Source organism: Ooceraea biroi, chromosome 5, assembly GCF_003672135.1.
Source record: "Ooceraea biroi isolate clonal line C1 chromosome 5, Obir_v5.4, whole genome shotgun sequence".
NCBI classification, from domain to species: domain Eukaryota; kingdom Metazoa; phylum Arthropoda; class Insecta; order Hymenoptera; family Formicidae; genus Ooceraea; species Ooceraea biroi.
The window spans coordinates 3,909,110-3,936,910 of NC_039510.1; the positions used below are offsets into that span (position 1 = coordinate 3,909,110).

Genomic DNA, 27,801 nt, shown 5'->3' on the forward strand with positions numbered 1-27,801 from the left:
TATCAAGAGACATAATTTGACGGATAATTTTGAAGATAGAAGATCGGTTTTAATATTTCTCGCTTTCTGTTATATTATTATTAGTACTAATGAATATGACTTTGATATGCGTGTTCCACTATGTCAATTAAATAAATCATTCAAGAACTTTGAATTGTACGATTTGATACTTTTAGCGCGGATTAAAAACTGTAATAAAACATTGAAAAGAGTATTTTAAAGCATAATAATGATAAAATATGATACATCGAGCTTGATATTTCATTTTCCATTATATTTCCACATTTCCTTTTTTATAATCCTTCCGCGGTAATGAAAACCTTGAAAATCTCTCGACGGGTATCTATTTATTCCCCGACTGAATCGTAGCAAAATCGACAAAGGCAGCAGCTTTGCTACGATGAAAGCTCGACCAGTTCCGCTCTGTTTCCTACCGTTCATTCTGTTTCCTATTACGTACACTGTTATCCTTTACAATCCCTAAAGCCAAATATTTGCAAAATACAGCATGCGGTAAGAAAAACTTCGAGAGCGTATTGTCTGACATGATCAAATTCGATCTTTCATCAGTGAAACTTTTGTTGGGCACTATCATTTGTGCAAGATGCAAACTTCCAATATTAATTACCCTAGTAATTAAGGACCTTAACTTTCGAGATTCATTAAATTATAATATTTGTGAACGATCTTGATCTATCTTAAAATTCACGTTAAATAATCTTTTAATAATCGTTTAATAATCTTAAAATTCATCTTAAAATTAACTGAACTAAATGGAGCTAATTAAAAACATATTAAGGATATATATTTAAGTCGTATTTTCTTCAAGCTGAGTTTCCACTAATGGGCATGTCGACTTCGCGGATCGATTCCCTGGCAGTTCAGCCGCGCCGGATGTCCGGTATACTTTCCGCGCCGAAATCGGAAGTCATCGGCGAAATCGTACGGTAAGGCCGCATCCGTGATTTCATGGAACATATGTTAAATCGTGGAAGGACCCGCACGATCGCGGAGCACGGTGGAACATTTATTTTTCCGCTCGGTTTTGTCGATCGGTGGGTTTGAACGAATCCGAATCGCGTTCGCTTTTCTCCGAGTATTGCAGCCAGGAATAAAATCGTCCTGCTGCACACTCGCTTCCCCCTCTGCTCGTCCCGTCTTTGTCTCTCTGCCAAACTATTTTTTGCTGTCGGTTTTGCAAACGCTCCCTCGTTCTTCTCCATTCCTCCCTTTTTCGGTTATCTCCTTCCTTCTCGTTTTTACACCGTATATGGCTTAGCGCGGATCCCCGGGTTTTCGATACTGGCGCGCGGAAAAATTTGTACGTCGTTCAATGCCGTCGAGTAAACGAGTTTCTGCGCGGCCGCGACCGTTCCTCGTCGTTCCGGTTAAATCCAGGAAGCCGGCTGCTGTTAACAGTGCCCTTCCATCATATTTTTAAGGTACCGACGCGTGTATACAATATTCAAGTTTCATTCAACTCTTAACTCGAAATATTCTTTCCGTGTTGCGCGTGGGCACAAAGAAACGCGCCTTGCGAAGCGAGTATTACGGCAAGAATAGACCTCGTTAGATCCGTTTTACACGATTGTTAATAACACCAAGGAAACACGTTAAAACAGAAGCCGCAACATCGAGGAATCAAATGCCCTGACTTTGCGTAATTCCATAATCGCGTTACGCACGTTACGGGTTTGCGCGATAATTCAGTATGAAAAAAAAACGAACCTCTCGCGAGTCACGTCAAGTTCGTACTACATACATCGAGCCGCGCTAATAATTACCCGCGATGCATTTTTCATGTATTTTTTCCACCATTGAAAATGCTTTTTCTCGCGCGAGTGTTCATTATTATTTAAATACCGCGAAACGAGATATCGCATTTTCAACCTCACGTTTTTCGTTGCGCTTTAGCCGCCCTTGCGCCTGTACGTGAGTGAAATTACGCCCGGCGAAATCATGATACTAGCAACAACTCGCCGACCGTGTCGTCGTCCTTGTCATCGCCGCCGCCTGATTTTCTTAGAGGAAGGAAAAGCATCACCGGCACCAGCACGCTCATCCACGGTCTTTTGCAAAGCGCTTTCATTCCCTCCCCCCCCTCTCTCTAGCTCTGTTTCATTGTTTTCTCTTACTTTTCCCGTTGCGAGACATCTCAGAACCAGCAAAATAATTAATTTCCACCGACGCCATTGTTTTCGCCTTCGCGTAACAAGTGGACGACGGCCGCGCTACTTTCAGAGACAGTTTTTCGTGTATGTAGGTGCATCCACGCTGCTCGTCTCGGTTTCCACACCCCCATTATACGCGCACACACGCACGAAAAGTTGCAGCATCGCGTTTTCATCCCCGCAACACGCGTGCAGTCACGCATCCGCCGTATGGAATGTGATACGTTCAGTTGCGTCATAAAGAGCCGAGTCACGCGAGCTTTATATATTATTCACGCGGCCACGCCGCGCCACGCCACCCCGCATTCGCAATCGCGCATCCTCTCCCGCTTTTTGTTCCTCCGCGTTTATTCTCTTTTCCCCTTCGCTCCTCTCCATCCCGCGCGGTCTTTTTTTTCCTCCTCTTTCCTTTCTCCCTTTTTTTCCCCTCACGTTCTATTCCGGGGGCTTAATATCTCGCGGGCGATTCGCAAAACATCCCCGCCGCATGCCACGTAGGAACACGCGCGGCAATTTCATCGGCCCGACAAGATCTGCTTGCGCAATATTTACCGCCGCCATTTTCGCGCGGCCACTCTCGCAATTGTTCCCCCGTCAAGTGTCATAAAGCTAAATTTCCCGGCTGCGTGGCTCTTGCCCCACGACCGCCTGAGTTTTAACCTCTTGACGACCAGCCGGACTTTAATAATTTCAGCACTGCGGGTGATGTAGAGATCTTGCGAGATGCATTTATGATGGCGTCCACGCTCTAACTTTAGCATTTTCTTATTTTATGACTGATAAAATCTTTACTCGAATACAATAATTCTAGATTTTATACCGCTCTCGGTCAGCCTTTCGCCAGTTCGTCAAGGTCCCATTAAGATTCAAGGTACTATTGCATCTTTTAATATCCTCATCCTCTGCGTTTTCTCGATATCTTTAAGCGCCCAAAGTAATACATGGAGAATACATCAATCGCCGGAACGCGACTCGCCTCGCTGGTTCTCCGCAGGAGTACTTTCAGTGTCATCGAGTTCCAAGGGCCGTACGTCGTGACACCCTGGCAGGTTCGCTGCACACAACCGACAAGTGCGGCTCGTGTAATATTTACGGCGGTACCGGCACTTTACGGCGATTGCCCTTACCGAACGTCGAGATGCATTTTGTCTCGCGTTCCACTCTCGGCGGTTGTCCTGTCGTTTCGGTCGACGCTGGCTAGCGCGGGAACACGGGGTGGCGTTTAGCGGGACGCGGGAAAATACGGGTTATTGGCAATAGGGATGGTTCTTGCTTCCCTTCTCTCCCCGCGAGATATATTCGACTGTTTGGATGCCGCTAACGCGCCTGCTTACGTTTATGCAATCCTCTTCGAGACGTCTTTCAGGAGACGAGGGGGTGGCAAGGGGGTGGAGGGCCTAGCTTTTTTCTTGTTTTCGCCGTTTTATTGGCCAAGTTCTCAGACGGCAGCACCGTATCGGGGGCGCCTCCGAGTTCGCCCAGCTCGTCGTCGTTTGCAAAGTAAATCGCGCACGATTGAAAGATCTCTCCCCCTCCGGCTGCATTGTGCGCCCTATCACCCAACTCCGATGTGCTCCCCCTTATCCTCCCCCGCCTCCTGCCGGCGTCGTTTACTTCAGCCCATTCGTTGTTTCCGCGACCTCTCATAAGAATCTCGCGAGATACTCGCGAGGCGAAGCAGGATCTCCCAGGTGGGAAGAACCTCTCCCGCGCAACTGCAAAGAAGACTTTAACGTATTCTGGTGTCTGGGAAAGTAATTGAAGAGTGCTCAAGAAGAGCACATTCAACTTTAATTAGATATTTCTTTTTCTTTTCGCCGAACATTCTTCACTCGTGCTCAGTTGGATTCCAGCAAAGTGTTTCCTCTCGAAAACACGCTCCTTGAATTTGTGGAGAGATGCAATACGTTCCCGCTGGTGTCTCCTGATCGCGGCAATCTGTGTGTGTCCGCCTTGATTTATAAGTATCCTAAAATTTAGTCGACTAGTGCGACGACCATGCGATATCTCGCAGTGAGAAATTCTTCCGAGATGACTGATACACGTGGAATAAATTTTCGGAAGGGGAGAAACGGATTTTTGTGAGCTTCCTCAAACAAATAAGTGCGCATGTGGATCTGACAGATATCGACTACGTTAATATCGGGCCGGAAACCGCCGGATGAGGGATAGGTATCGGCGCCCAGCGCGATGCTTTACGACTCGTATCGACTCGTTGCCATCCCTCACGAGAACGTACCGCCATAAGTAACCCGGCGAACGAGACACAAAGTGCAATACGAATGCTGCATGACGCACGGCCGCGTCCGTTCTCTCTCGTCTGGTCCCCTTGCGACCAGGTAGCGCGAGTATGCTCACTCGCTTTACTCGCTCGGCCATTCCGTTCACGTCGCTTACATCACTTACATCGCTCTCGTCGCCGCGGACGCGCGGCCGCTGCCGAGTCAGACCCAATTTCGTTCGCGTGTTCGAAGTCGAATTACCTCCAGCTAACTCACCCTCCGCCAACTCGCCCCGTCTTTGCCTGTTCCTCTCCTCCCTCGGCGAAACGCGCCGGTTAATAACGACTTCGGCAGAGAGGGCAACGGGCAACGGACTGAAGAGAATTCGGGGCTTGGGGTCGGGCTTTGGTTGTCCGGTTTGGATCGTTCGTTCGGTGGTCGGTCGGATCGGCTCGACAACCCCGGGACGATGAATAAGGTAACCGTCGTCGTTGCGGAGAACGAGCCGGGCCGACCCGGACTAACGTCGGAACCTATTATTCCGCGAAGTTTAAGGGAAGATTCAGCGGTAGCGAAGGGGCGCAGGGTGAGTTCGAGCACGAGGGAGACGGCAAGAGAGAGTAGGGAATGGCACCTACCCTCCCGAGCTGGCTACCTTACCATTGAGTTCGCGCTAATTTTACATCGCTTAAAATTTATAGACGGGATGTTAAAGCGCTTATTAAGGCCGCGCCCGCGTGCGGCTCGAGTGCCCTCCGAGAGATCCGTAAGTTTTCCAGGATGGCATGGTGGACGTAATGATCCCTCTCCGCGCTTCTCCACGCCACGGCCACCATACCACACTGGTGGCGAACTTTCTCTCTTTTCGTCGCTCTCCTGTTTCCTGTCCCTGTCGTCCTGTGCCACCGTTCGTCAGACCTCTTTTTTCACTCACCGTCATGGCCCTTATATCTTCTCCACCTTCGTCATGTTTTCGGCTAATTCGCCGGGCAACTTTTCTAATAAAATACGAGCCCCGGCAGGACGGCTAACAAGTTCTCGTGTTCACCGTCGCCCTGCTCCTCTCGCACTTTCTCTCTCTTTCTCTTGCCCTCGAAGCGCAGATGCCCCCGGAAGTACGTGAACGTGGGTTGCGTCTTCGAAATGCAGCATGACATCGCGAGCATGAGATCGAACTACCACGTGCTTTTATGTTAATTCATTAATTCGAGAGACGACTTCCAGAAATAATACAGCATCTTTTCCTATTTTTGTGAAAAATATGAAATTTTAAAATCTACGTTACTTGTAATTATACTCATGTAATTGTAATAATTAAAATAGAAAGAGAAACATTCTTCTTTCAAGCGTAAACAGTTCTGCGAATTGCGTATTTTCATCTGAAAAGCTGTAGGCGATGCAATTATTTGTTCCAGCGGGATTTGGTAGTGAAATGTCATGGGACATAATCGAGAGTGGAGGGCGGCGAATTTAACAGTAAGATAGCGGAACACGGAATAGATCTCCAAGTCCGTTAAACTTGTAAGACGTCGCAGTGATATACGATATGAGAGAGTTGTAAAGGATCAAGGTAATATGTCGCGAGTTAATAGCGGATAACGGGCAAGTGTCAAATTAGACGCGATTGCACATTCCTTTCCCGTTTTCGCCGGGCCCCCAATATGGTTACCCTCGTCGTGAATCGCGTTTAATCCTTGGTATAACTTTTCTAATAAAATACAAGTTCCGACACGCGGACTAACAAGTTCTTGTGTCCGCTACTCGCGCCGAGCTGAAAGTTCGAACGCCTCTAGAGTTCGTGATCGCACTCCTCATTCACCTTTCATGAATCGTATTTTCGGATACGAACCGAGAGTCGACTATTCGGTGATATAATTCGCGTTCGAAGTCGTCATTAATGTTAAGGTACCGCGGGAAAGGAAGAATCGATTTGGGAGAACCGAATTCTCGCAATTATCCCTTGTCTTCTTGCATGTATTAATGTGATTCCTCACCCTCTCACACTCGCTTCTTCTCTCTTCCTCTGACTCGAAATTTATTCCCGATTGATTGTCGTGCGTTTGGCTTTATTTTTAGTTAATTTACTTTCAAATAAAACGAAACAAATTTCAAGTAACGATAATGAAGAGTTATTTTGCGAATTAATTTGATTGCTCCCATCGACGTTTTGCTGACGTACTATTTAATTCCGTGACCCGTTTCCCACGAATAATTTAATGTAGTTCAAAAATTGTTCCCCCGGCGTACACAGGTTTATGATTCACTGTACGTGTGTCGTTCCGTAATAAAATGTTACGTAACCGTGAGGTTATGCAAATAGCACAGCGCTAACCGCATTCGTTGCAACTGCAGCTTTCGCGGAGGCAAAAAAATTCTGTTCAACGACACACCATGCGTACAAAAGAATGAATGGAATATTCAGTTGCGGCGTAAGTTTTTGTTATACCGTACCCTACCGTGCCCTTTTCAAATGCTTGTCTGCTAAAACTTGGAGAGCCTCAGGTATTTCGCGTAATTATGCTGGGCAAAAATGAATTTTCACAGATGTGCAAAATGACAAAAGCCCACGAAAATAAACGCGAAAAAATGCGAAAACAAACATATCGGTTGTCGCTCACCCGTAATCCGTACTATAATAGTTACCAAAATTGAGAAAGAGGACTTGTAGACCGATTCCGAATAGACCTATTTTGCGACTATCCCAGAGAGAATTTATAGCTCACGACTATTTTTACGCGCGAAACAATTGGTCTCGCTGTAGCGACTGAAGTGACGGCGTGACGCGTATTAAGGGAAGAATTCGGACCGGCGGAATCGAATTAGCGAGGAAAAGAATGGTCCTGGGAAAGCGCGATCAGGCGGGCAGAACGGACGAGCCGAGCAATTAGATCTGTCGTGGTGAGCCGATTTAAATGCGACCGGAATTCCCCTCGCAATTAGCGGCCGCTCGCCTAAATCCCGCGCACATTATACGATCTCTCGATACGCTTCAGTTTGGTTTTAAAGCGCCGCCGGTGACGTGAACGTTCGATTTCATTAATTACGCGCGAATCTGTGTCACTTTGGATCTACCTGGTAGATCTTGGTAAATCATGTTTATAAACGTTGGACCTCGCGCAAGTTCTCGTTGCAACGAGACGCAACGATCATGTTGCATTTCATTCGCGAAATTCGTTACGCGGTCTAAATTCGGTATGTGAAATACATAACGGCGGTGCAAAATAAATAAAAATGCCAGCGCGGAATATGCAGAGTGTCGAGTGACGGGACGGGAGATACGTGACACGATATTTATTGTACTGAGTATTTTTATCTTCCGCTCGTGTGCGGAATAAATATTTTGACGTGCCGCTCGACGACGGCGATACAATTTGCACCTTTTGTACGTGTGCTTGGGCAGGACGAGATAATAGTTGCGAATAGGTGAAACAATATCGTCCAAATTCTGGAAATTCGTGCCGCACGAATTTGATACTAACGGATTGATGGAGTGGTGTCAGGCTCGTGAAAGCGAACCTTTTCAGAGTTTCGACATGATGACATCGCGATCGATGCCATTCCGGATGTATCATATCACGGGGCGAGCGCGAACGCGAATGGATTCCGTGTGATATCTGTTCGGTTAATGATGGCCTCGTGACACGAGAAATCGCGATTTTTATTATGGACATCGTGTATTATGCTATCATCAATATCACAGAGCCGGTATTACGGATAACCACGTCGAAACCGTTATCTCTCATTTATCCCGAGCCTAGACATGTTTCACAGCAGTCTCGTCGTGCATTTACAATGTCACGATTGAAATCGAGAGAGAAGAGGAGGGAGGAGCACGATATATTCCGTGATATGTCCTTTTCTCGCAGGAAATGTCTCTTAATATATTTCAAATTTTCGGACACGACGTGTTCTTTAAATCACCGATACCTGTTATTCCAACACACGCATGACTCCGTAACGTAGTCATGACGGATACGCGCATTTTGTTTTATGCATCGAGGCGCATATGAGATGAGTCAGCTGCCTCTCCGAGAGAGCCATTGCGGCGGGAAATATAATGCAAATCTTGTCGCGCGAGAAACACGCGTAGTCAATAGCAAGACGTAGTCGATGGGTGCACATGAGTATGATACGCGCCATAAATAATATAGTCGACCAGAAAATTCCCCACCATAGTTTCCTCCCGAGTCTTTGTATTAAATATTGAATTATTAGGTTGTAACAAAAGTTCGTAGCGTTATTTTAGTCAAATTCCAAAAACTTATATATATATATATAATTATATATTTATATAATTTATATATATATATATATATATATATATATATGTATACAGGGTGAGGCACCTAAAACAGGCCACCTGAATATCTCAGCTGTTATTGGTGATAGAAAAAAATGTGTCAGACCAAACTTGCATGGTATCGAGGGACACATAATTTGTTCTAAATAGTTTTTTATTAGGTGGACGCGTAGAGGTCATATGAAGGTCAAGTTCGTTCTTTTAAATGGTATGATATGTTTTTTACGCACCATCTAGTAGAGCGTTTGAAGATGCGCACATTGATCTACGGGTCAAAATCATTCAAGGTCACTGAAGGCTAAAATTTCTAAGTGCTAGAACTTTTTCATTTCTGAGTTTACGGTATTTTCAATAGCAGAGAACTCTAGGCAATATAAAAAATATAAATATTGACAATTCAGAACTTCTCGGAAAAGAAAAAATTTCTAAGAGCTAGAACTTTTTCATTTCTGAGTTTACGGTATTTTCAATAGCAGAGAACTCTAGGCAATATAAAAAATAATGACATCATCAACTCAGAACTTCTCGGAAAAGAAAAAATTTCTAACGACTAGAACTTTTTCATTTCTGAATTTACGGTATTTTCAATAGCAGAGAACTCTAAGCAATGTAAAAAATAATGATAACAACAACTCAGAACTTCGCGGAAAAAGAAAAAAATTTCTAAGGGCTAGAACTTTTTCATTTCTGAGTTTACAGTAGTTTTAATAGCAGAGAACTCTAGGCAATATAAATTATTTTCCCTTGCAGTTGGCCTTCAGTGACCTTGAATGATTTTGACCCGTAGATCAATGTGCGCATCTTCAAACGCTCTACTAGATGGTACGTAAAATAACATATCATACCATTTAAAAAAACGAAGTTGACCTTCATATGACCTCTACGCGTCCACCTAATAAAAAATTTAGAACAAATTATGTGTCCCTCGAAACCATGCAAGTTTGGTCTGACACATTTTTTTCTATCACCAATAACAGCCGAGATATGAATATCAGGTGGCCTGTTTTAGGCGCCTCACCCTGTATATATGTATAAATATTTATTCAATTACATATGCGCCGTATTTCTAATATTTGCCATCTTGTGGCTTCATGATTCCATCTTTCCAGAATTTGGCATCTTTTTTTCAGTAAAAAAAATTAAACGATGCTACAGACTTTTGTTAGAATACTTATCCTAATACTTGGCATATCAATTCGCCATTCCCGCAACAATATCTTCACCATGAATTCCCGTAGATCACAAAAGATTCACCAAGCTATTCACATCTCAGTTCGTAGATAATGCATGTTGTATCACGTTTACGTTGACGTGGGCGTTTTCTGCGGCGATCAACTCTCTCTTCTATCGCGGTACTGCTGGCTCCTGGCGTTTGCGAAAATCGGCTTTTCTCGTCATACGTAAGACGGGAAAGCCATTCGTCTAAGTGGCCGGTCAAGCGCTCGGTTTCTCGTTCCACTGTTAACTCTTCCCTAACTCAATAACAGGCGGCAATATATCATTCGTGGCTGGGAGCTCGCCTCTTCATTAATGATTAACATTGACGTGGACGCATCGCCTTTGAGCGTCGCGGCTTAGCTGTAGCAACAAAGCTTCCGAATATCCGCGAGAGACCGAGACCGCCGGTCACCGGTCGGCCATCGGAACAGACGTCGATTCCACGTTCGCGCGCGGTCGTGCGTTTAGCATACATCTACGTGCAGACGTGCGCGCACGTGCGCATCACGTATGTATGCGTGTGTATATATGTGTATTATATACGCGCGTACAATGCACGCATGCACATTTTGCGCGGTTGCTGGTCGATGCTCCGCGCTATGTCGGTAGCCGGTGAGAGGGTGGCTTGGTCGGCGAGAGGAGGAGCGAGAGAGGGATGAACGGACAGAGAGAGCGTCGCGGCGCTGCCTCGCGGGATGGATATGGGGAAGGGTCCGGTCCGGTGGACGCATTATCCTGGTAATATCTGATGCGGCGAGACAAAGCTGTAAAGGCCGACGGTAACAAACAGGCCGAACCGGAGGCTGGGCCCGAAGCCGGGCCGGATGGTAATACCGTATGCGGGTCAGAATCGGCATCGCACACGCGCGCGCGAGCGCGATGGACGGCCGCTATCCTGCGATGGTGTCCTGTATGCGACGGTACCCGTTGTACGGATATTGCGCGGGAATGGGTGGCCGATATGTGGCCCGTGATGCTATGGTGCGTGCTCGCTCTCTCGGGAGAGGCGAGAGACGGAGCCGAAACGAAGTGATATGCGAGCGATGTAATAAAGGACGGCGACAGGGTGGAGGGAGGAAAGGGTGGGATTATATGCGGGTGCAAGAAGAGATTGATCGCGATGGCCGCGAGGGTGGACAGTGTAATGCGTATGGGGAACGCGAGAAGGTGTGAGAGACAGATGTGCACGGTCTCGCGAATTTGGACAGCTTGTTGGCGACTGAATCTGCAGCGCAACGCATGCTTTAAGTTATAGATCGGAATAAAAGTCACCGTGCTTATCAGTCACTGAAGGAAGGTTGCTTGATGGCTGATCGCGAAACGATCGTTTAAAGCAATTCCGTTAAAAATGTGTTCATGGCTACTGAAAGTTGAAAAATACTTCATCTTCGAGTCTCCTCGAATAGAAATATTGGCTGCAAATCGTTGAAAAAATCCACAGTAGATTGAGTCATTTTCAGACATACAGAGTCAATTTCTGAAAATGGAACAAGAGGGAAAATAGAGACAGATCGAGTCGCTGAAGAGATAGCACAATGATAAGGTAAGATAAGAAAAAGAGAAACGAGAATGTCGAAAGAGAAGAATTCTCGGTGACGAGAGCAACGCAGAGCAAGAAATGAGTGCTGGCAATAGCTGCATTGCTATTGCGTAAATTATTAAACGCCATGGAGAAGCGGTATTCCGTATACGAGACTCGCCATACGCGATGCCTCATGGTGATCCGCAGGGAACGCGAAGGATACACGCGCGAAGGCCGCTTTAGGGGGCAACTGGGAATTATAATCGTACTTTAATCGGATGTACATGCCGCGTGTACGGCCGCAATCGCGCGCGTCGACGACCGATCAGACCGCGCGCCACGAAATGCGTTTCGCTCTCGGGATGATTCGTTAGGGTTTATCGAATACCGATATAGGCTTCGCACATGTATTACGCTGTGTGTAATATAATTAGAATATGCGTCGAAATATCGAAACAATGTCGCTAGCGCGCTGCTTTGTGTTACAGGGGATTAATCCAACGTTGCGCGATGCGAGACGACGAGAGATGTAAGCCGGAAATCGGATCTGATACGAAGATTATTTGCACGAGATGGGAAGGACAACTTTAACTTTACGGTAATATTATTTAAGCGGCTAAAACGGCGTACCCGTCCAATCTGCCGTTAAATTGGCATGGCTTACCTACCATAGTGGATGAGGAATTGGTAACGCATACCAATTCTCCGTTTGATCGAGCGTAAGCACGCGGTCTTTTACGGAAAACGCACGTAGGATTGCGCAATTTAGCGGACAAAAGGAAATTACAGACGCGTTCTAGACTGGCGATGGACGAGAGGAGCGAGCGTACAGGGACACTGCAAAAGCGGTTACTGCTCGGTTAGCGTTGATTCTGTCAGAGAGAGCAAGAACGGGAACAGAAAGAGAGAGAGAGAGAGAGAGAGAAGAGAAAGAGCGGTTGATCAGTAAAGTCGCTTGTGTTTGATAAGAGAGACATGTGTTATTTGATATAGCTTATTCGATCGGTGGCTCGATCGATTCGTGTGAAGAGGAGTTACGTATAGTGTGCACGAGATAACCGGATGTGTGCATCGGTCAAATTGTCAACGGTATTTACCGCGTGACGTTATTCCGGACCGCGAGTGAACGAATCGCTGACGGGTATCGGAGAATGCATTAACTTCTATCTCGCGCGACTTGATTTCCCGTCGTCGGCGCGAACGTTTGCTCGCTATGATATCGCCGATCTCCTATCTTGAAGCTCCCCTCGTGCCCTTTCAGTCACAGTCTAAAAAAGGCATTGCGTTTTTCGATGATGTTCACCGATTCGGGACTTCGTGTGGGCGTCGGTTGCCTTTACGGTCTATTTCGACGGCAAAAGGGTCGATCGGCCGATTCTCTCTCGATCGAAATCAGACGTAGCGAGATCTGATACGATAACCATCTCTGCCAGTCGCGTATATGTACATGATATCCGATCTTAACGAGATTTTTCCTATAAATTGCGCGTATCTCGTTTCTCAGAGGAAAATACAAAGAGAAGAAGAAAGCTTCGTGGAGCTATTGCGTGGCAAGGAATGATCATTTTCTTAACTGTACGTAAATACTTTCCTCATTATAAAAGCTATAAATCTGCCCGCAAATTCAAGATTCTGTCGAGATGAAAAGAACCCTTTACGTTATTATACTTCATAACGTTACTAATAACGTATAACGTTAATTTCATCGAATCGTGACGAGAGAGTAATAATTCTGGTCTCCTGAGTCCTGCGAATCGCGGAAGTGGACGTCGAATTCGCGCGCGGCCGTGCCGTAAATTCTCGCCGCCGTTGGAAACTCGTTACTCGGGAGCGCGTTACACGGGGAATCTTCTCCGCGAAATTTTCAAGGGTTTCGGAAAATATTATGACGACCCTCCGGCGCGCGCGGGGGAGTAGGTGGCTGGGAATCGCCCTGTGCGTGCGTGATTCCCCGGAGTGCCATCAGGCGAACTCTCGAAAAGTTTCGTGACGGGATCCGCTGGGCGAGCGAGGCAACCAGCTTCACGCGCGGCTCTCTTGCTCTCACACTTCCGGTGCTCCCGATCCTCCCAGACCCGGGGACCATCCCGTGCCCCTCATCCTCTTACCGTCTTCTGGATTTATTTTTATGTATCTTCTTTGCGAGGCAGTGCCGAGGGATCGGGCACTATCAGTGTGACTGAGAACACGGCGGATACGTATCGCTCTGTATTATTCACTGCTCAGTCGATCCTGAGGGATGTCGGAGTTCCAATAAGAGCTGCCTGTGCAGTTATTCTTCCCCTCCCACCCCCCTCTGGCTGCCCACCGCACCGTGTTTACGAATTCACGTAGCCCCTGTCGTATTTTATGCGCCTTCCCGTCTCTTTATCCAATCCCGTTGTATCTCTTCGCTCGACCGGCTCGACGTCGTTATCACGCTACGTTATTGTCAAAAATTCAGCACCACTGTCTTCCTTTGGGTGAGATGGAAAGTATGAAAAAGAAGGAAATGCCAATGCGAAGGTGAAACACATGATTGAATTTTGACGATGTTCGTCAAAGTGCAATTCCGATTTTTATCCTAAAAATATGTTAAAATGTTCGGAATGCTCGATAGCCGATGTAATTTGCGTTTATATCGTTATACGCGCAAAATTAATCGAAACAAGATACACGCGCAATTATAAGCCGTAGCCTGCGTTACACGTGACGTTGCGTCGCCAAATCATATTCGATTAATTAATATCGCTGTTATTGGCGCGTTAACATTACGAAATATGTTCCCACGGAATTATCAGAATTTATCAATCCAGCCGCGAATTAACGTCACGAGATCGTGATAGAGTAATCACGATTGTCGAAATTTGCGGCACTCTCGCAAAGGCGCGCGAGTCGTCTGCTAAGTCGTCCGTAACTTATTAACTCATGAGAATTAAATCACGCCCTTTTCCGACGTCGCTCAAGAACCCTTATTACACCTTCACCCACTCGAGAGGAAGAGAGAGAGAGAGAGAGAGAGAGAGAGAGCCGCTGTCTGTACCCGTATGTGTACCCGGCCGAGCTAAGAGCCTCGACCCTTTCCTGCCCTGAAGTAGCCCCAGCCACGGGGACGAGCGCGCGCTGTCGTTTGCCGACTAATTAATTCATGGACTCGGTTTACCCTGACGAACCTACAGCCCCGCTCCGAGACGCTGAAGATAACTTGAGGATAGTTCGTGTCTTGTCGCTTTTAAGGTCTCTAAACGATCTTCTCTCGTCTGCCCTGCTCCACTGCTGCCCCTTTCGCTCCACCCAGTTTTCTCTGTTATTCTGTCCTCTTCCAATCTCCCTCTCATTCTTGTCTCTCTCTCTCTCTTTCTCCTTTCCGTTTTGCAGTTCAACTCCGCTTCCGTCTTCTTCTCTGTCTCGCCTCCGGCAGTGTATCTGTCTCGGTGTACATTACAGCGAGCACGGCGCGCGAGTGTCTTGCGTTTACATTGAACCGAGATTAAACCAAGTTTCAGCTCGATAAATTCTCCAACTTAACGGATTAATGTATCAAACTATCGCGAAACGAACTGCGCGATGACTCACCGGCGAGTTCGTCGACCCTTCGTCAGATATTTCCCCGTAATCCGACGTGACTCGCGACGATCCGTCTCACGATCTTTTACCGACGATGAAAATTCCGTGTCAACGCCGCCGTCAAATAAAGGCAATTCAGCCCGGAACGCGTCAGCGTGCGGGTAGTGCAAGATGATCGAAAGCCTCCCATCCATCGATATTGGTCTTCCTTAGGAAACGTTCGTGGTAGTTTTGGTGTCTTGTCCACAATGTGTCAAAAGTTCTATTATAGATGATACTTGACATTGGCTAACTGTCATTGTTTATCCCGTCTTATCCAACGTTAATCGATCGTGCGGGTCGTTGACAGATATAACGTCGCCAAAAACGGGTCGTCCTCGAAATTCCGTCGTGGCGGCGCACCGTTCCACCAGTCCGATCGATAGTCCGCTTCATCGACTCGTAAGTTGCATTGTTTCCCGATCTTCCCGGATGCTCTCGGGAGTGGCTTTCGTTTCTGCGGTCGAGCTCGAGATTCCCGGTAGAGAAGGGCTCTTTCGACAATGTCTTCTTACCTCCCGTACCTTCTTCGCCGATCTCTCGACATCGATACTCGTTCCGAAGTTGAAACGTTGAGTGACCTCAGCGGTCGCTTAATCGGTCAAAGACGCAACGAGGAGACGCGGCCGACTGTGCGACCTTCCACGTTGCAGTCACGAAGAAAAATCGCCCGATCCGTACCGGCGATCCTCCCCGCCCGTTTCGAAGTCAATAAAGTCGACGGAACTGCGGAACTTTCCCGATCAAAGATATCGGGACGCGGCCGTCTCCGAAGATACACGTTTTCTCTCAATTTGTACTAATAGGCGAAGCTTTCCTCCTCGCGATTTTGACGGTGCGCTGGTGCAACGAAATCGGGAAAATTTTGCGAAAGTCGATATAACATTTAATATGCGTCTGTGAAAGGATTCTAATGCCGTGAAAATAAATATTTCTGAGATGTAGCTTATAATTCTTTCAAGAGAAGGACAATTATTTAAAAAATCTTATATGATTGTTATGCAAAAAATAATATAGAATAGAAAATAATATAAAATTATTCTATTATTTTTTTCTACAATAAGAGAGATTTACTGATTTTCTTATGATTCATACGATAAAGGTTGTTTAAAGCTATCTTTCGCGATGTATCTCGAATTCAATTCAATTCGCTTTTTCGTACTCCTTTTAAGCCCCAAAGACATAAATGTCGTTTCATCACGCGCGAATCCTGACATGTAACTTGATATTCGCGCAAAATACAGTGTTGCTAGTATGCGATATGTCTAGCAGGCGATAATTGCCCCTGAGGCAGTAAGTTTACGCGACTTTGATGTGCCTCTAAAGATACGTGTCTCTCCGTCGTACTCGGCGGCGCAGAGTCGGACTGACGGGTAAATGGGTTTTGCCTGTTACTCTGTGTATTCAGACGATGCTTATGGGCGACAAACGCAAATGCGCCGGAAAAGCCGCGCGCACTTCTGTAATCCGCAAGAAAATATGTCAGCCGCGTGAGCTGAAAGTTTCGCTGCGCCAACCGCGAGCATCTCGGTCAGCTTTCATCCGCGACGGCGAATGCTACCGAAGACTCGTCGTCGGAATCGACGTTTTCGTGAAGACCTTCGATGAAAATAACGGACAGATCTGAAAGTCTGAAAGACGACGTTTGAAACTCGTTCGGCCGCAAGCTCGTTCGCGGATCCTTTAGACTTCTTTCCGGGACGCCTCCTGGACTTCTTTCTCTTTTTGTCCGCGTAAGCTTCTCTTGATAGCCTTTCTTTCGTCGGGAATGCCGGGGGAGCGGGATAGTCAGGTTACAGGTCGGTTGGGGACGCGTACACCGCCAACGAGGTGGTATCTGATAACACAGACGGGAGCCTGAGATAATACCTCTGTACCAACCGCCGGCACGAGCGGTTGAAGTTCAGGCAGGTAGTTCAGAGTGGTAAAGATATGGTGGTCTCGCGTGTGCAAGAGCGAAGAGGAGAGAGAGAGGGAAGAAGAGAGAGAGAGAGAGAGAGAAAGAGTAGGATGCATCTCTCGGTCTTGCCATTTTCGGGGGGTCGTACGTGAATACGCGAGAACGTACGGGGTTGAGTTTGAGTCCTTCAACGTATTTAATGAAAGCTTACGCGTGGCGGTCACTTTAAGGGCCGATAACGCCGCACGAGGGAACGTTAATGGAGAATTCGTTAATTAAGGGACTCGAGGATGTAACAAGCTTGAAGCTCGTAAAGTCTATTTCATTAGGTGATTTCGTGTTTAAGGTACAAATAAAAATGTTTTTAGTATCTGCGATAATAGCAGGAAGATCTGAAAGATATATTTGATATTAACCAACTGCAGTTAACCGATTCTGTTCTGATTCTGTTTCCAGCAATCTTTCTCGACGGTCGAATTTGCGAAGCGCGCATTCTTTCCTCATCTGCAAACGAATCGCAGATTCTCCCGTCAAGTTCCGACGACGATTTCTTTGAGAATCAGAAGGTAGGGTGAGTGCTTTCACTATTCTTCCCACACAAATCGTTGATAATTCCGCTTGCATACTCGAGCAAGCTCGACGTAATTTTCGTCTCGTTCGCGAGGAGTGCGAATAAATTACCTTCGTTACACGGCTGGGCACGCAGTAAAGGTCGTAATTCGCGAATAGCTCATGGCAAGAGAGAGAGAGAAACGCGTATGATACCATCGCGAACGACGACGCCTTCGCGTCCGGCACGCTGTTGCGTCTTCTGGCTGCCCGGCTGATGCGAACATTGGCCCGCATGCAAATGCGGCGAGGGTGCACAATCAAAGCGCCGTCGAGACGATACATATTCAGGTGGACGCAGGACGCACAAACACCGCGTCGGATATAGGTGATGACGGTTTAAGGCCGACTCACGCTTACGGCGCGACCAGCGCCGGCGCTTCCTATGAAGGTGCAACGTCAAAGTTCGAGACATGGGATGATAATTAGCGTCATAGTCAGTATCCATGTATCCCTGTATCAGAATAATAGCGTTTTCAAAGCGATCTTTCGATCTCGAACAAACAATTTCTGTCTATTTTGAGAAAGAGGTTTCTGAAGAAAATTAACTGCCACAGAGACGCTGTTTCACATTTTCTCGATTTGTATCATTAGTCCATGTTAGTCCATCATCTATATTTTATTGGTATACATCGAAATCGCGAGGAACAATTTTTATTAGCTCGTGCGTTGCTTGTTTCATCCTGATACTCGCCATTTGTATCTTTGTTGAATTGCACCGATGCTATTTCTAGTTGGAGGGCGCGAATCGGCTTTTATGTCGCGCAGGCGAAGCGGGAAACGCGAGGAACACACGTAGCGACAAGGCCAAGAGCCGGAGAAACGGGAGGAGAGGAGGATCGCACGAATGGTCGGTCGGTTGCAGGTACAGCCTGTATACGTTGCAAGGACAACGGATTCCAGGTCTATAGCGGATGTGAGGGAAGAGAGAGAGAGAGAGAGAGAGAGAGAGAGAGAGAGAGAGAGAGAGAGAGAGCGCCCCGTTGCCGCCGCCGACGCGTACACGACCGACAGGGCGAAGCCCATCAATTTCCCATTCAATTCGCCAAGGCCCGTCTTGTGCACCCTCGCGCGCCCTATCCACCTACTTACTCGTCTTGCAGCTTGCATAGCGACTCGCGAGGATCGGTTTCGAGTAGCTAGGTATTCCGTTAGCGGAATACCGGTATTCCCCGGCTTACGCTCCGCATTCTCGCGTTCGGCGTTAAACGCGCGATTGTTGGATTCCCTCCGTCGCTTCCTCTCTCTCTCTCGTCCACCTTGTGTACTTTTAGTCGTATACAATTTTCATTGCTTCCGCAACGTACCACCCTCTTGGATGTGTACAATTATTTTCTCACGGTGTTCACGTAAATGAGATTTCGAGATTCCCAAATGAGTTAACAGCGACTGTTTATTCTGCGATTATTTCGTTCCACTTTTAAGAATTTACAGAGGATGGCGGAATTCGGATCTACGAGAGATCCTCTTTTCAACGTTGCGCCGACACTGCATCGTGAATCGACGCAGAGATCGGTCCATTACCGAGATGATGCGTCGACTCTGTGTACCCGCGGTATTACAGTGCAGCGGTACGTGCAAAGAGGTTTAACGCCTATATACGGTCTCACGCGATGTAATGAGGGTACCGGGAGGGTACGGGGACGTTGGACGGCTAAATGGCACGTCCTAATTTCATATCGCTTATTTCCAATATGGTATCGCATCTAACGAGTTTCGGAATTGCGATACAAATCCACTTTGCAGTATCGCAATTACTCTGAACGGAATTATAATGATTGAATTATTGTAGTGTAGGGTAATACACACATGTAAATATACACATATACGATGTGATGCAAATGAATATCTCGCATTTGTACGTTTCTGTACGAAGGGGGCAACGCATATCGTCAGCGACAGCTCGTTCGACGTCGCGTTTGACTGGCGCAACTCTCCCATTAAAATCCCATGAGGCGAGTCAATCTCGAGCTAATTTCCTGATTCGGGGTCGTACGCTTCTTCGTCTTCGCGGTCCGTTTTCTTCGCGCGATTCGTCGTTCGCCGCATACGAAAAGCCGCCGCCGCCGTCGTCGTTTGCGCGATGATGCATTCGCCGAGGTCTTTGACACGGCTCTACCTCGCCCTCTGATGCATCATCTGCATCCTCGTGCCATTTAACGGCGCATACCTGCCTGCTGCTTTACGGCAGCACGGCGGCCGTGACACGTCGTTGCACCCCGAGCATCGCGACGACGACGACAATTAAACCCCGAATGGCAGAGGGAGAGGGAAAGAGAGAGAGAGAGAGAGAGGAGGAAGCGCGGTCTCCTTTGACGCGGTGTCAATTCCCGTCTCGAATCAACCGATTCCATTTTCCGCTGAACGACCGCAGGGAATCAACTTCCGCCTCGCAGCAAGGCGCGCCGTCAGCTAATTTCGTTAGTCATTTTAGCGGCAGGCAGCACCTCAGCTGATTACCAAGCAAGATTATTGTCGTAATTATCGGCGCGACGGCTACGGAGCTTAGATAATTTGATTCAATTTCGGCGACGGCTCTTTGCCGATTAGCGTCGTCCGTTTGCAAGCACTCTCTGCCTCGTCAACTTTATGATTCGAGGGGACTCGAGCATCTGAGAAGCTCGCAGCAAAGTGCATCGCGTTAAAGATGAACGCTGCTTCACGTTCGCACGGGGTTGAAAAAGGGATAGAAGGAGAAACTGTGGCTTCATTATGATTATTAATTATCCTGCTCATCTTATTCGCCGGTTGCTTTATGCGGACGCGCGTTTCTTTCCGGCGTTTTTCACGCCGCCGCTGGTTTTCGCTGGAGAGGATCATCGAACCTTCACGTTGCGGTAACAATGAAAAGGCAGCAGGGGCGGGCGGCTAATTAAGTATCGACCTGCACCGACAGGAGTAACGGAGTAATACATAATTACGATGTATTCTTTGGATACCCCGCTTTGGGGTGGGGTGCGAGTGAGCTTTTTGCCCCTTCACGGTTTTCCTAACACGCGGCAAAGACTAATCAATTTTCCATTCACCGGCAGCCGTTGATGGATGACTTACGATCACGCCGGGGTTTTAATAAATCAACATCCGTCGTCGCTACACGGGTCCGTCATCAGTCTTCTTAGGGGCTGATCTCGGTAGAAAGACGCGCGGCACCGTAGGCGCAAAATCGCCCGTCGCTGTCCCGTTGCCGTGCCGCGAACAAGCGCGCCCATCGATGTCAAGCGTGTCGCGGGGATCGATCTATCGCGGGAACCATCCCCGTTGGGGGTGACTCATACACAGACGGTTGGCCGATTACATATATATAATATATATATGTCTGTATAAACTGCAATAAGAAAAAGTGGGATTTAATATATCTGCGAAAATCATGAAGCACGAAGTGAACTTTATATTTCCTTTATAACATCCAGGCTGTAATATCCTACGATATATCTGATCCGCTCGTAAATTTCCGCGAAAGAAAGTAAAACGGCCAGAGACGGGAAAAGAGAGAGAGAGAGAGAGAGAGAGAGACGGGGAGGTGGCTGCGGGCGAGCGATATATACGTCGTTTTCTTATTAACCGCCTCTTTCTTCCGCGGATGATGATGGAAAGACGTAACGGGAATTTCCCGGGCTATTGATTCGTATCGATAACGTACGTCGGCTGATAATTGCGCGCCGTGTATCCTCGGAAGGGATAATAACCGGAGGGTGATCAAACGACCCGTCATTTTTCTAAGAGCTCGATTGTGAAAGGGTACACATAGCGGATCGAGGAAAAATATATACGTAACGCAGGACATACATTCATGATCGCAGCTTTGCTCGTGATAACACAGCGAAGGGTACTCCACCTTCGCCACGATTGAAATGCGGGCTTATCTTGCGATAGCGGTTTCTGAGCTTAATATAAAGTTCCGATCGCAGCCACAACGTATTATCCTGAAAATTTCGACGATCCCAGCAGATTTTTTCGGTCTTTTCCGATGAATTAGCGAACGGTAATTCCACCGCGCTTCATTTCACCCTAGAAGCTGATGCTGAAGCCTCGAAAGATATCACCGTCATCTGCCACGAAGGCGCGAACGTCGGGCTTAACTTATCTGACCGAGAGAACGATTCTACCGGAATTCGCCTGTAATCGCTTTCGGCTGCAGCGCATGCTGATTCAGCATGTTGAAACCGCGCGTGTAATAATGACTTAGGAAGATAGTACGTCACTTCACACACCTGCATGTCTTGAAAATATTTTTCGTCGTAAATAAATGTATCAACAAGAATTAAAATTAAAATACGGCACGATAATAATCGACAGCACAACAAAAGCACACTCTTAATTTAAATATTTTTTAGCAAATTTTACTGAATGCAGAATTATGCCCTGTTATTATAATAATTATGCCTTGTCCTTTACGTTAAGCATGTTTAAAGGGCTTTCGTTGTGGTGCACCAACGTAAGCGTTAAATTACGTTTACTCAGCTCCGTAAAATCTTCTTATGTCTTATTATCACGGTGATTGTACGATGCGCTGCTTCTACTTTTAATCGTACTAAGAGAAACTTCGTCTCGAAATCTCACAACGTATGAAATATTATTTTACATACATTTATTCCATTACATCAGCTTGTTTCCTCAAGCAATCCTAAACTTTCGTTGCAGAGCAAACGCATCGAGACGGTTAAATCACTTTCACAGAAATCACTTTCGGAGTCGTCATGTATCGCTCGTCACGAGCAGATTATTCCATCAGCGTCGCTGCCGTAATCACTTTTGGCCACTAATTTCACTATCGATTGATATCGCCGTCTTCCATCGATCGTTCAATTTGGCCGGGCAGGCAGGAGAGCGGCGCACTAAGACGTCCGTACGTGGGTGGATGGATACATAATGGGGCAAGTACGTGGCGCATAGTATGTGCCGCCTAGCCGGCTTATCAGAAACGCGCAGAGGGATGCCCAGGGTAGGCAGGCTTATCGACTCAACGGCTTGACAGGCTTCCGCGTCCTTTCCCACCTAGTACATGGAGCGTCGAAAGATGATGAGCTGCGATCGAAGGATCGCAAGGACCCTCAGCGGCTCCCCCGGGACCGGTAAGCCCTATACGAAGTCGTTGATGCGTCGTGAGGTAGCGGGAGATAGCGCGGTCGGAGGCTACGCTGACCGATATTACGTGCTTAAGAAACTCATGGCCGTTCCACCCTCTTCCCTCCCCCTCCGGATACCAGGATGGAACGGTAAACAGGGTTTCTCGCCGGGTTCTCCCTGGAATCCTCGACCTGGGACCGGCTTAGCGCGAGCAAATATATTCCGCGTGGTGGCGCGGATCGGAAAAATCGGGGAAGAATTAGTCGGTCAAATATGGGGATCGCCCGGTAATCTTCTTACCAAGCGTTTGCGCTTTGTCGGGGCCGATCTTGGTGGCGAGCCTCAAGTTTGAGGCGATTACGTTGCTTACCAAGGCAGATTTAAGAGTCCCTACCGCGGCGAATCTATGTCAGGACTAATAAAGCTCCGGTATCTTAGTAACCGTGCGCGAGAATAATGACATTTCGAGATATCGGGAGATTAATTTCACGGCGGGATGAGAGGCACGAGAATGAGACGAGAAAAAAGTGTTTTTAAGTTATTTTTATGCAGGATTGGATAGAAATATGATTAACTTCGGACTGTGGAAAATTGTCTCTCGACAGTCTCAGTTTCGGTATTCGCCAGATACATAAACACGTTTGGAGCTCGTCATACGACTATCCATCTAAGCGAGCGAGAATAATATGCATGACAGAGTTAGGATATGGTACTCACAGGTTGTAGTGCACGTCTGCCATGTTCGGTCGATAGCGAAGCGCTTGGACGAACGCTTCCTCCGCTTCGGCCACTCGGCCCTGCTCGCTCAGAACGCTGCCCAAGTTGCCGTAAGCTAGAAACAGCATAAATCATGTTCGACTTCACGCCTAGTAAGGTGTTGCTTAGCAAAACCGTGCGACATGATTTATTATACATTTTGACTATACGATTTATTTAAATTTTATATATATACGCTCTGTCAAGCATTGAAAGAATAATTCGGAGAAATAAAGCTAGGAAAAATTGAGAGAATAATCTGAACGGCAGAAAGGAATAATTGTGAAATACGGTAAACGGCGTCGGTACACGCGCGGGTAATTGTTAACGAATGATGCGCAGGTGTGAAATACGTCTTACACTTTCAGCGTTAATTATTATCCTAGCGGCAATTACCCGGGAATTATCACGATCAAGATACGACTGGCCATCATTTCTCTGCTTACGTGCTCGCTCTCGCGGCTTGTAGTTGAATATTCAACTCGTTACATGATCAGCAGGAAGTGCTCCGGGAAACGTTGCTTACACGTTGAGCGCACGCACGCCCGCCGCATTTATATGCTGTACATCACCGTCGAGATAACAATGGCTAATATTTTTGTGGGCTTCCGCCTCGTCATCGGCGTATCATCGCGCGGTGTTTGATGTGCAGTTTGCGCGCGACAATTCGAGTGATACCAATATTAGACGTGTCGAGCGCGGGATCGCAGTTGACCGAGGAGAACGGAGCGCGCGTTGACACCGTTGTCAGTCGTCGCATTAAATCAACGAGCGGACGTCAACCGCGGACGCGCGGGGGTGACTCGATGCGCTCAACGAAGGGAACACGGAATGCATCCGAGGGAAAGGTCACGAAGGGGGTGAGAACGGGGCGCGCGTTCGCCCGCTCGCTCGCTCGCGCCGGCGACCTGCGCCAACAAAATGTAAATTTATTTCTCGTGGAGCGGAGCAGCCTGTTAACACGGTAACACGCAATTTCTGTCGACGCAATTAAAACGCGCTGTGACGTCGCCGCCGGCGCCGGTAGTAGCGCGCTGTGTCGGCCGGCGTCAGCTCGCGTGACTGCCTCCGCGCGCCCTGTCTCTGTCCGCTCGCTCTCGCTCGGTCTTTCCGCTTGCTGTGTCCCTCCTGCCGGGACGTTAGAGAGATGAACAGCGGGAGATTGGACGAGGATGAAGAGCGCTCCCGAGGGACGGAGTGCAATTTCCAAAAAACTCGTTTCATTTCGATGGAAAAAGCCGGACGCGATGAAAGCTAACGAAGTATCTGATCTTTAGATCGGCCGCGATTAATCGCAAGCGAGTGCATAAATAATAAGAGCCTGGAGGTAAGATAATCTTAAAGTCATGTAATGCGGTCGATGACGTGGAACAGATGCGCCGTGCTGATGTGCGGCGCAATTAATACGGACTACTGTCCGGTAGATTAAATCATGCAATCAATCGTTAGATTATCGTGAAAGTAAATGGAGCGGATGGAATGTAGAAAAAGTGGCAAAGACGGATGGTATTTCGGGCAAAATCGAAGAAGGGATCGGGTTACGTGTATCGCTGATATACGTGCGTGTGCCGAGGTTAAAAATACTGCACGTACGTTCATTTTCTTTTATCTAAAAATTTATCCTCGAGAAAGAAGCGAGAAAGTTCAGCATCTTTCGTCTTATCAGAGCAAGTAGTTGACGAATGAAACGGTAGAACGCTGCGCAACCGTTTTTAATATAGCGGCTACATAATAGTAGCGAGAGTGTACACATAGTGATAGTCGGTGGGAGAGGGCGAATTAATGCAACAGGAAAAAGAAAGTGGCTGCGCCTCAGGCGGTGTACGCGCGTTGTGTCTCGCGGATGAAACGCATTACAGAAACGAAGCAAAAATTCTCGCCAGCGAGAGGAAAACCGGCCGGGAACCGTTACGGTGGCGGGACGTAAGTTAAAATAATTACGAAAAAGTACACCGTCGAGGATAAGCGCCGTATGAAAGTGGATAAAAGGTGAAAAAGGGTCGGGACGGATTAGAAGAGTGCATTAAAGGGAGAACCCGACGGATGAAGAGAAACGAGAAGCTCGTGTATGCTCTTAACGCGCGTGCACGCTGGCGCGCGTGCAAGACATTTACGTCAGACAGATTAAAAATGTTGGAAGACACGCACAGCAAGAAAACAGGGAAAACTAACAATTCTGATCGCGCGAGAAACAATCATAGATAATAGAAAATGATCTGAGAATTATCTTCATCTCCTGGTTGAAGCATCAAAATGGCAGAATTAATTATCATCGAAAATAAAAATTACGTTATATTGGATTGTAACATATATTTATCTTGTTTGTCTAGTATTTTTAATAACGAATATATGTGACGATCAATGTCATAAAAAACACTTTAAAAACGGAACGAATATATGCTACAACCCAATATACATAATTGCTTATTTTTGCTTTAAAAAATGTATTTAAAAACTTGTGAATATTTTTAGATAATATTTCAAGAAAGATTCAACAAAATCCCTCTCAATAAAGTTTCTGCTCGTAGATCTCCCATCCGCGCATGCAGATGAGATTTCCTTCAATATTCCGAAAGAATAACAAAAACTTATGTTATTATAAAAAGAACCACTGAAAATAAATGTACCAAGTAATCACATCGCGTACATTTATCAGTCGAGAAACACGTTTATTTTTTCATTAGAAACAAGTATAAGCGATATACATGCGAGACAGAGATATTTACTCCAAAAGGAAAAGGCACAGTAGAAACGGGCAGAGTAAAGGCCGACTCGTTTCTCATTGCATGCCGCGTATTCATCTCTCGAGCGATTTTATGGACGCGGTAGGCGCGTAACCGCCTGCGCCGAACTGCAAGATGAACGGACGGGATAGCACACCGGTGTGGTACAATGGCCCCGGCGTTATAACGAGAAAACAGGCGTGTGTGATACCCGTCGGCTTTAGCGGGGAATTTCAGTTTTACATAGTCATATATTTCGTGGCGCGGCGACGCGCCTATCGAGCTTCGATCAACGCGCGATGGCCTTTTATTATTAACGCGCGCGGCGTTTTTGCTATCTTTATGCCTTTAATCCATCCAACGAGGCGACAGGCGCACGACACACACCGGTAGTTCTCCCCTTTTTATGAACCTCCGTGTAAAGAGACGTTCCCGTAGCTACCGTACGCATTTAAGGGTTCGTAGCCGTCGACGGAATGAGCTTGGCTGATAAAAGTGTCATCGGCACGAGCGATGATACATACTCGCCGGCTTAACCGAACCCTCGCGCGATCGCGTACCGAGTCGTTAACATGATACTTGCTCGGTGAGAAGCCAAGGTGGTTTCCGAGCGATCAGTTTACTCGACGCAAATTGGGATGCAGTTCGGTAACGCCTCTGACGCGAATTTAGGACGCATATAGCCATCACAAGAAAGAAAAAGATTCGAAGTTCTCTGGATGCTTCCGCGCGCGACGAGTTCGCGAGGTACGTTTCGATTGAGCCTGATCCGCTTACCTTTCGGCGGGTTGACGCGCAATGCGGACTTGTAGAGGCTCTCCTCATCCCTCCAGTCGGTGTTCCTCACGAGCGTCTTCGCCGACATCACGCCGATGAGGATCGCCGCGGCGATCAGCACTGCTCTGCCTCGCCTCCTGGACCCGTTTCTCCTCGCCATCCGGTAACAGCCGGATACCGCGGCGCCGACCGCCAGGCAAGCGCCTACGCTCGGCAAATACAGTATCCTCTCGGCTATTACGAAGCCCACGTAGAAGAAGAGATTGCTCGCCGGGAGGAACGGCAGCACGAGGAAGCCCAAGGATACGGCGACCGCGGTGGCGGCCGTTTGCCGGCCGTCGACATTCGCGGAGCCGCCACCGCCGCCGTTGCTCGGCCTCTTGGCACAATGACAATCACCGAAGGGGCTATTGTTGTTGTTGTTGGCCGCTCTGCAGCCGTCCGTGTGGCAGCCGCCGGTACGTCTGCCGGCGCATACAGGGCACCTGGACGACGCCGAGCGCGAGTACGCCTGCTGCCGGAGCGGACTGCACGTCGTCACCGGGTCTCGGCGCGGTCGCCGTCGCAGACTCCGAAACGCCCAGGACCCGGCGACGATCAGGGCGACGTACAGGCACGCCGACTCCAGGTTCCGCGGGTCCAGCGGGCTGGTTATGCGCGGCACGGCGTCCATCGACCAGTCGAAGCTCAGCGTGCTCGGACAGAGCAGCATTCTTGCGCTAGCCGCCGGTAGATACAGGAACGTCAGGCCGCGTGTCAGTCGCGACGGATGCCGGGCGGTCGGATTGTCCGCGCTGGCGAACTCCGGCCTGCCACCCGCGAGCCTGAGCCGACCCAGAGCGAGCAGCACGATACCACTTGACAGAATGATGACGCTCCGACCCCGTGTGAACAGGCAGTTGCCCTGAAATCCAACGGGTTACCCGGTATGGCATCACTGGTATAGCTTGG

General features: G+C 47.7%; 1 protein-coding gene across 3 annotated transcripts in view; it reads right to left on the reverse strand.

The window, feature by feature from the left end:
* LOC105287628 (transmembrane and TPR repeat-containing protein CG4341) overlaps positions 1–27,801 on the reverse strand; it is a 187,383-nt gene that overhangs the window by 42,124 nt on the left and 117,458 nt on the right. For all 3 annotated transcript variants that reach the window (XR_003406588.1, XM_011353273.2, XM_011353276.3), the window contains exons 4-5: positions 26,851–27,754; positions 23,312–23,426 (exon numbers count right to left, since the gene is read on the reverse strand). Coding sequence is in view for 2 of the 3 variants with exons in the window: in XM_011353273.2 (XP_011351575.1) it covers positions 23,312–23,426; positions 26,851–27,754 (1,019 nt within the window). In the remaining variant the exon portion in view is untranslated. The remainder of the gene's footprint in view (positions 1–23,311; positions 23,427–26,850; positions 27,755–27,801) is intronic.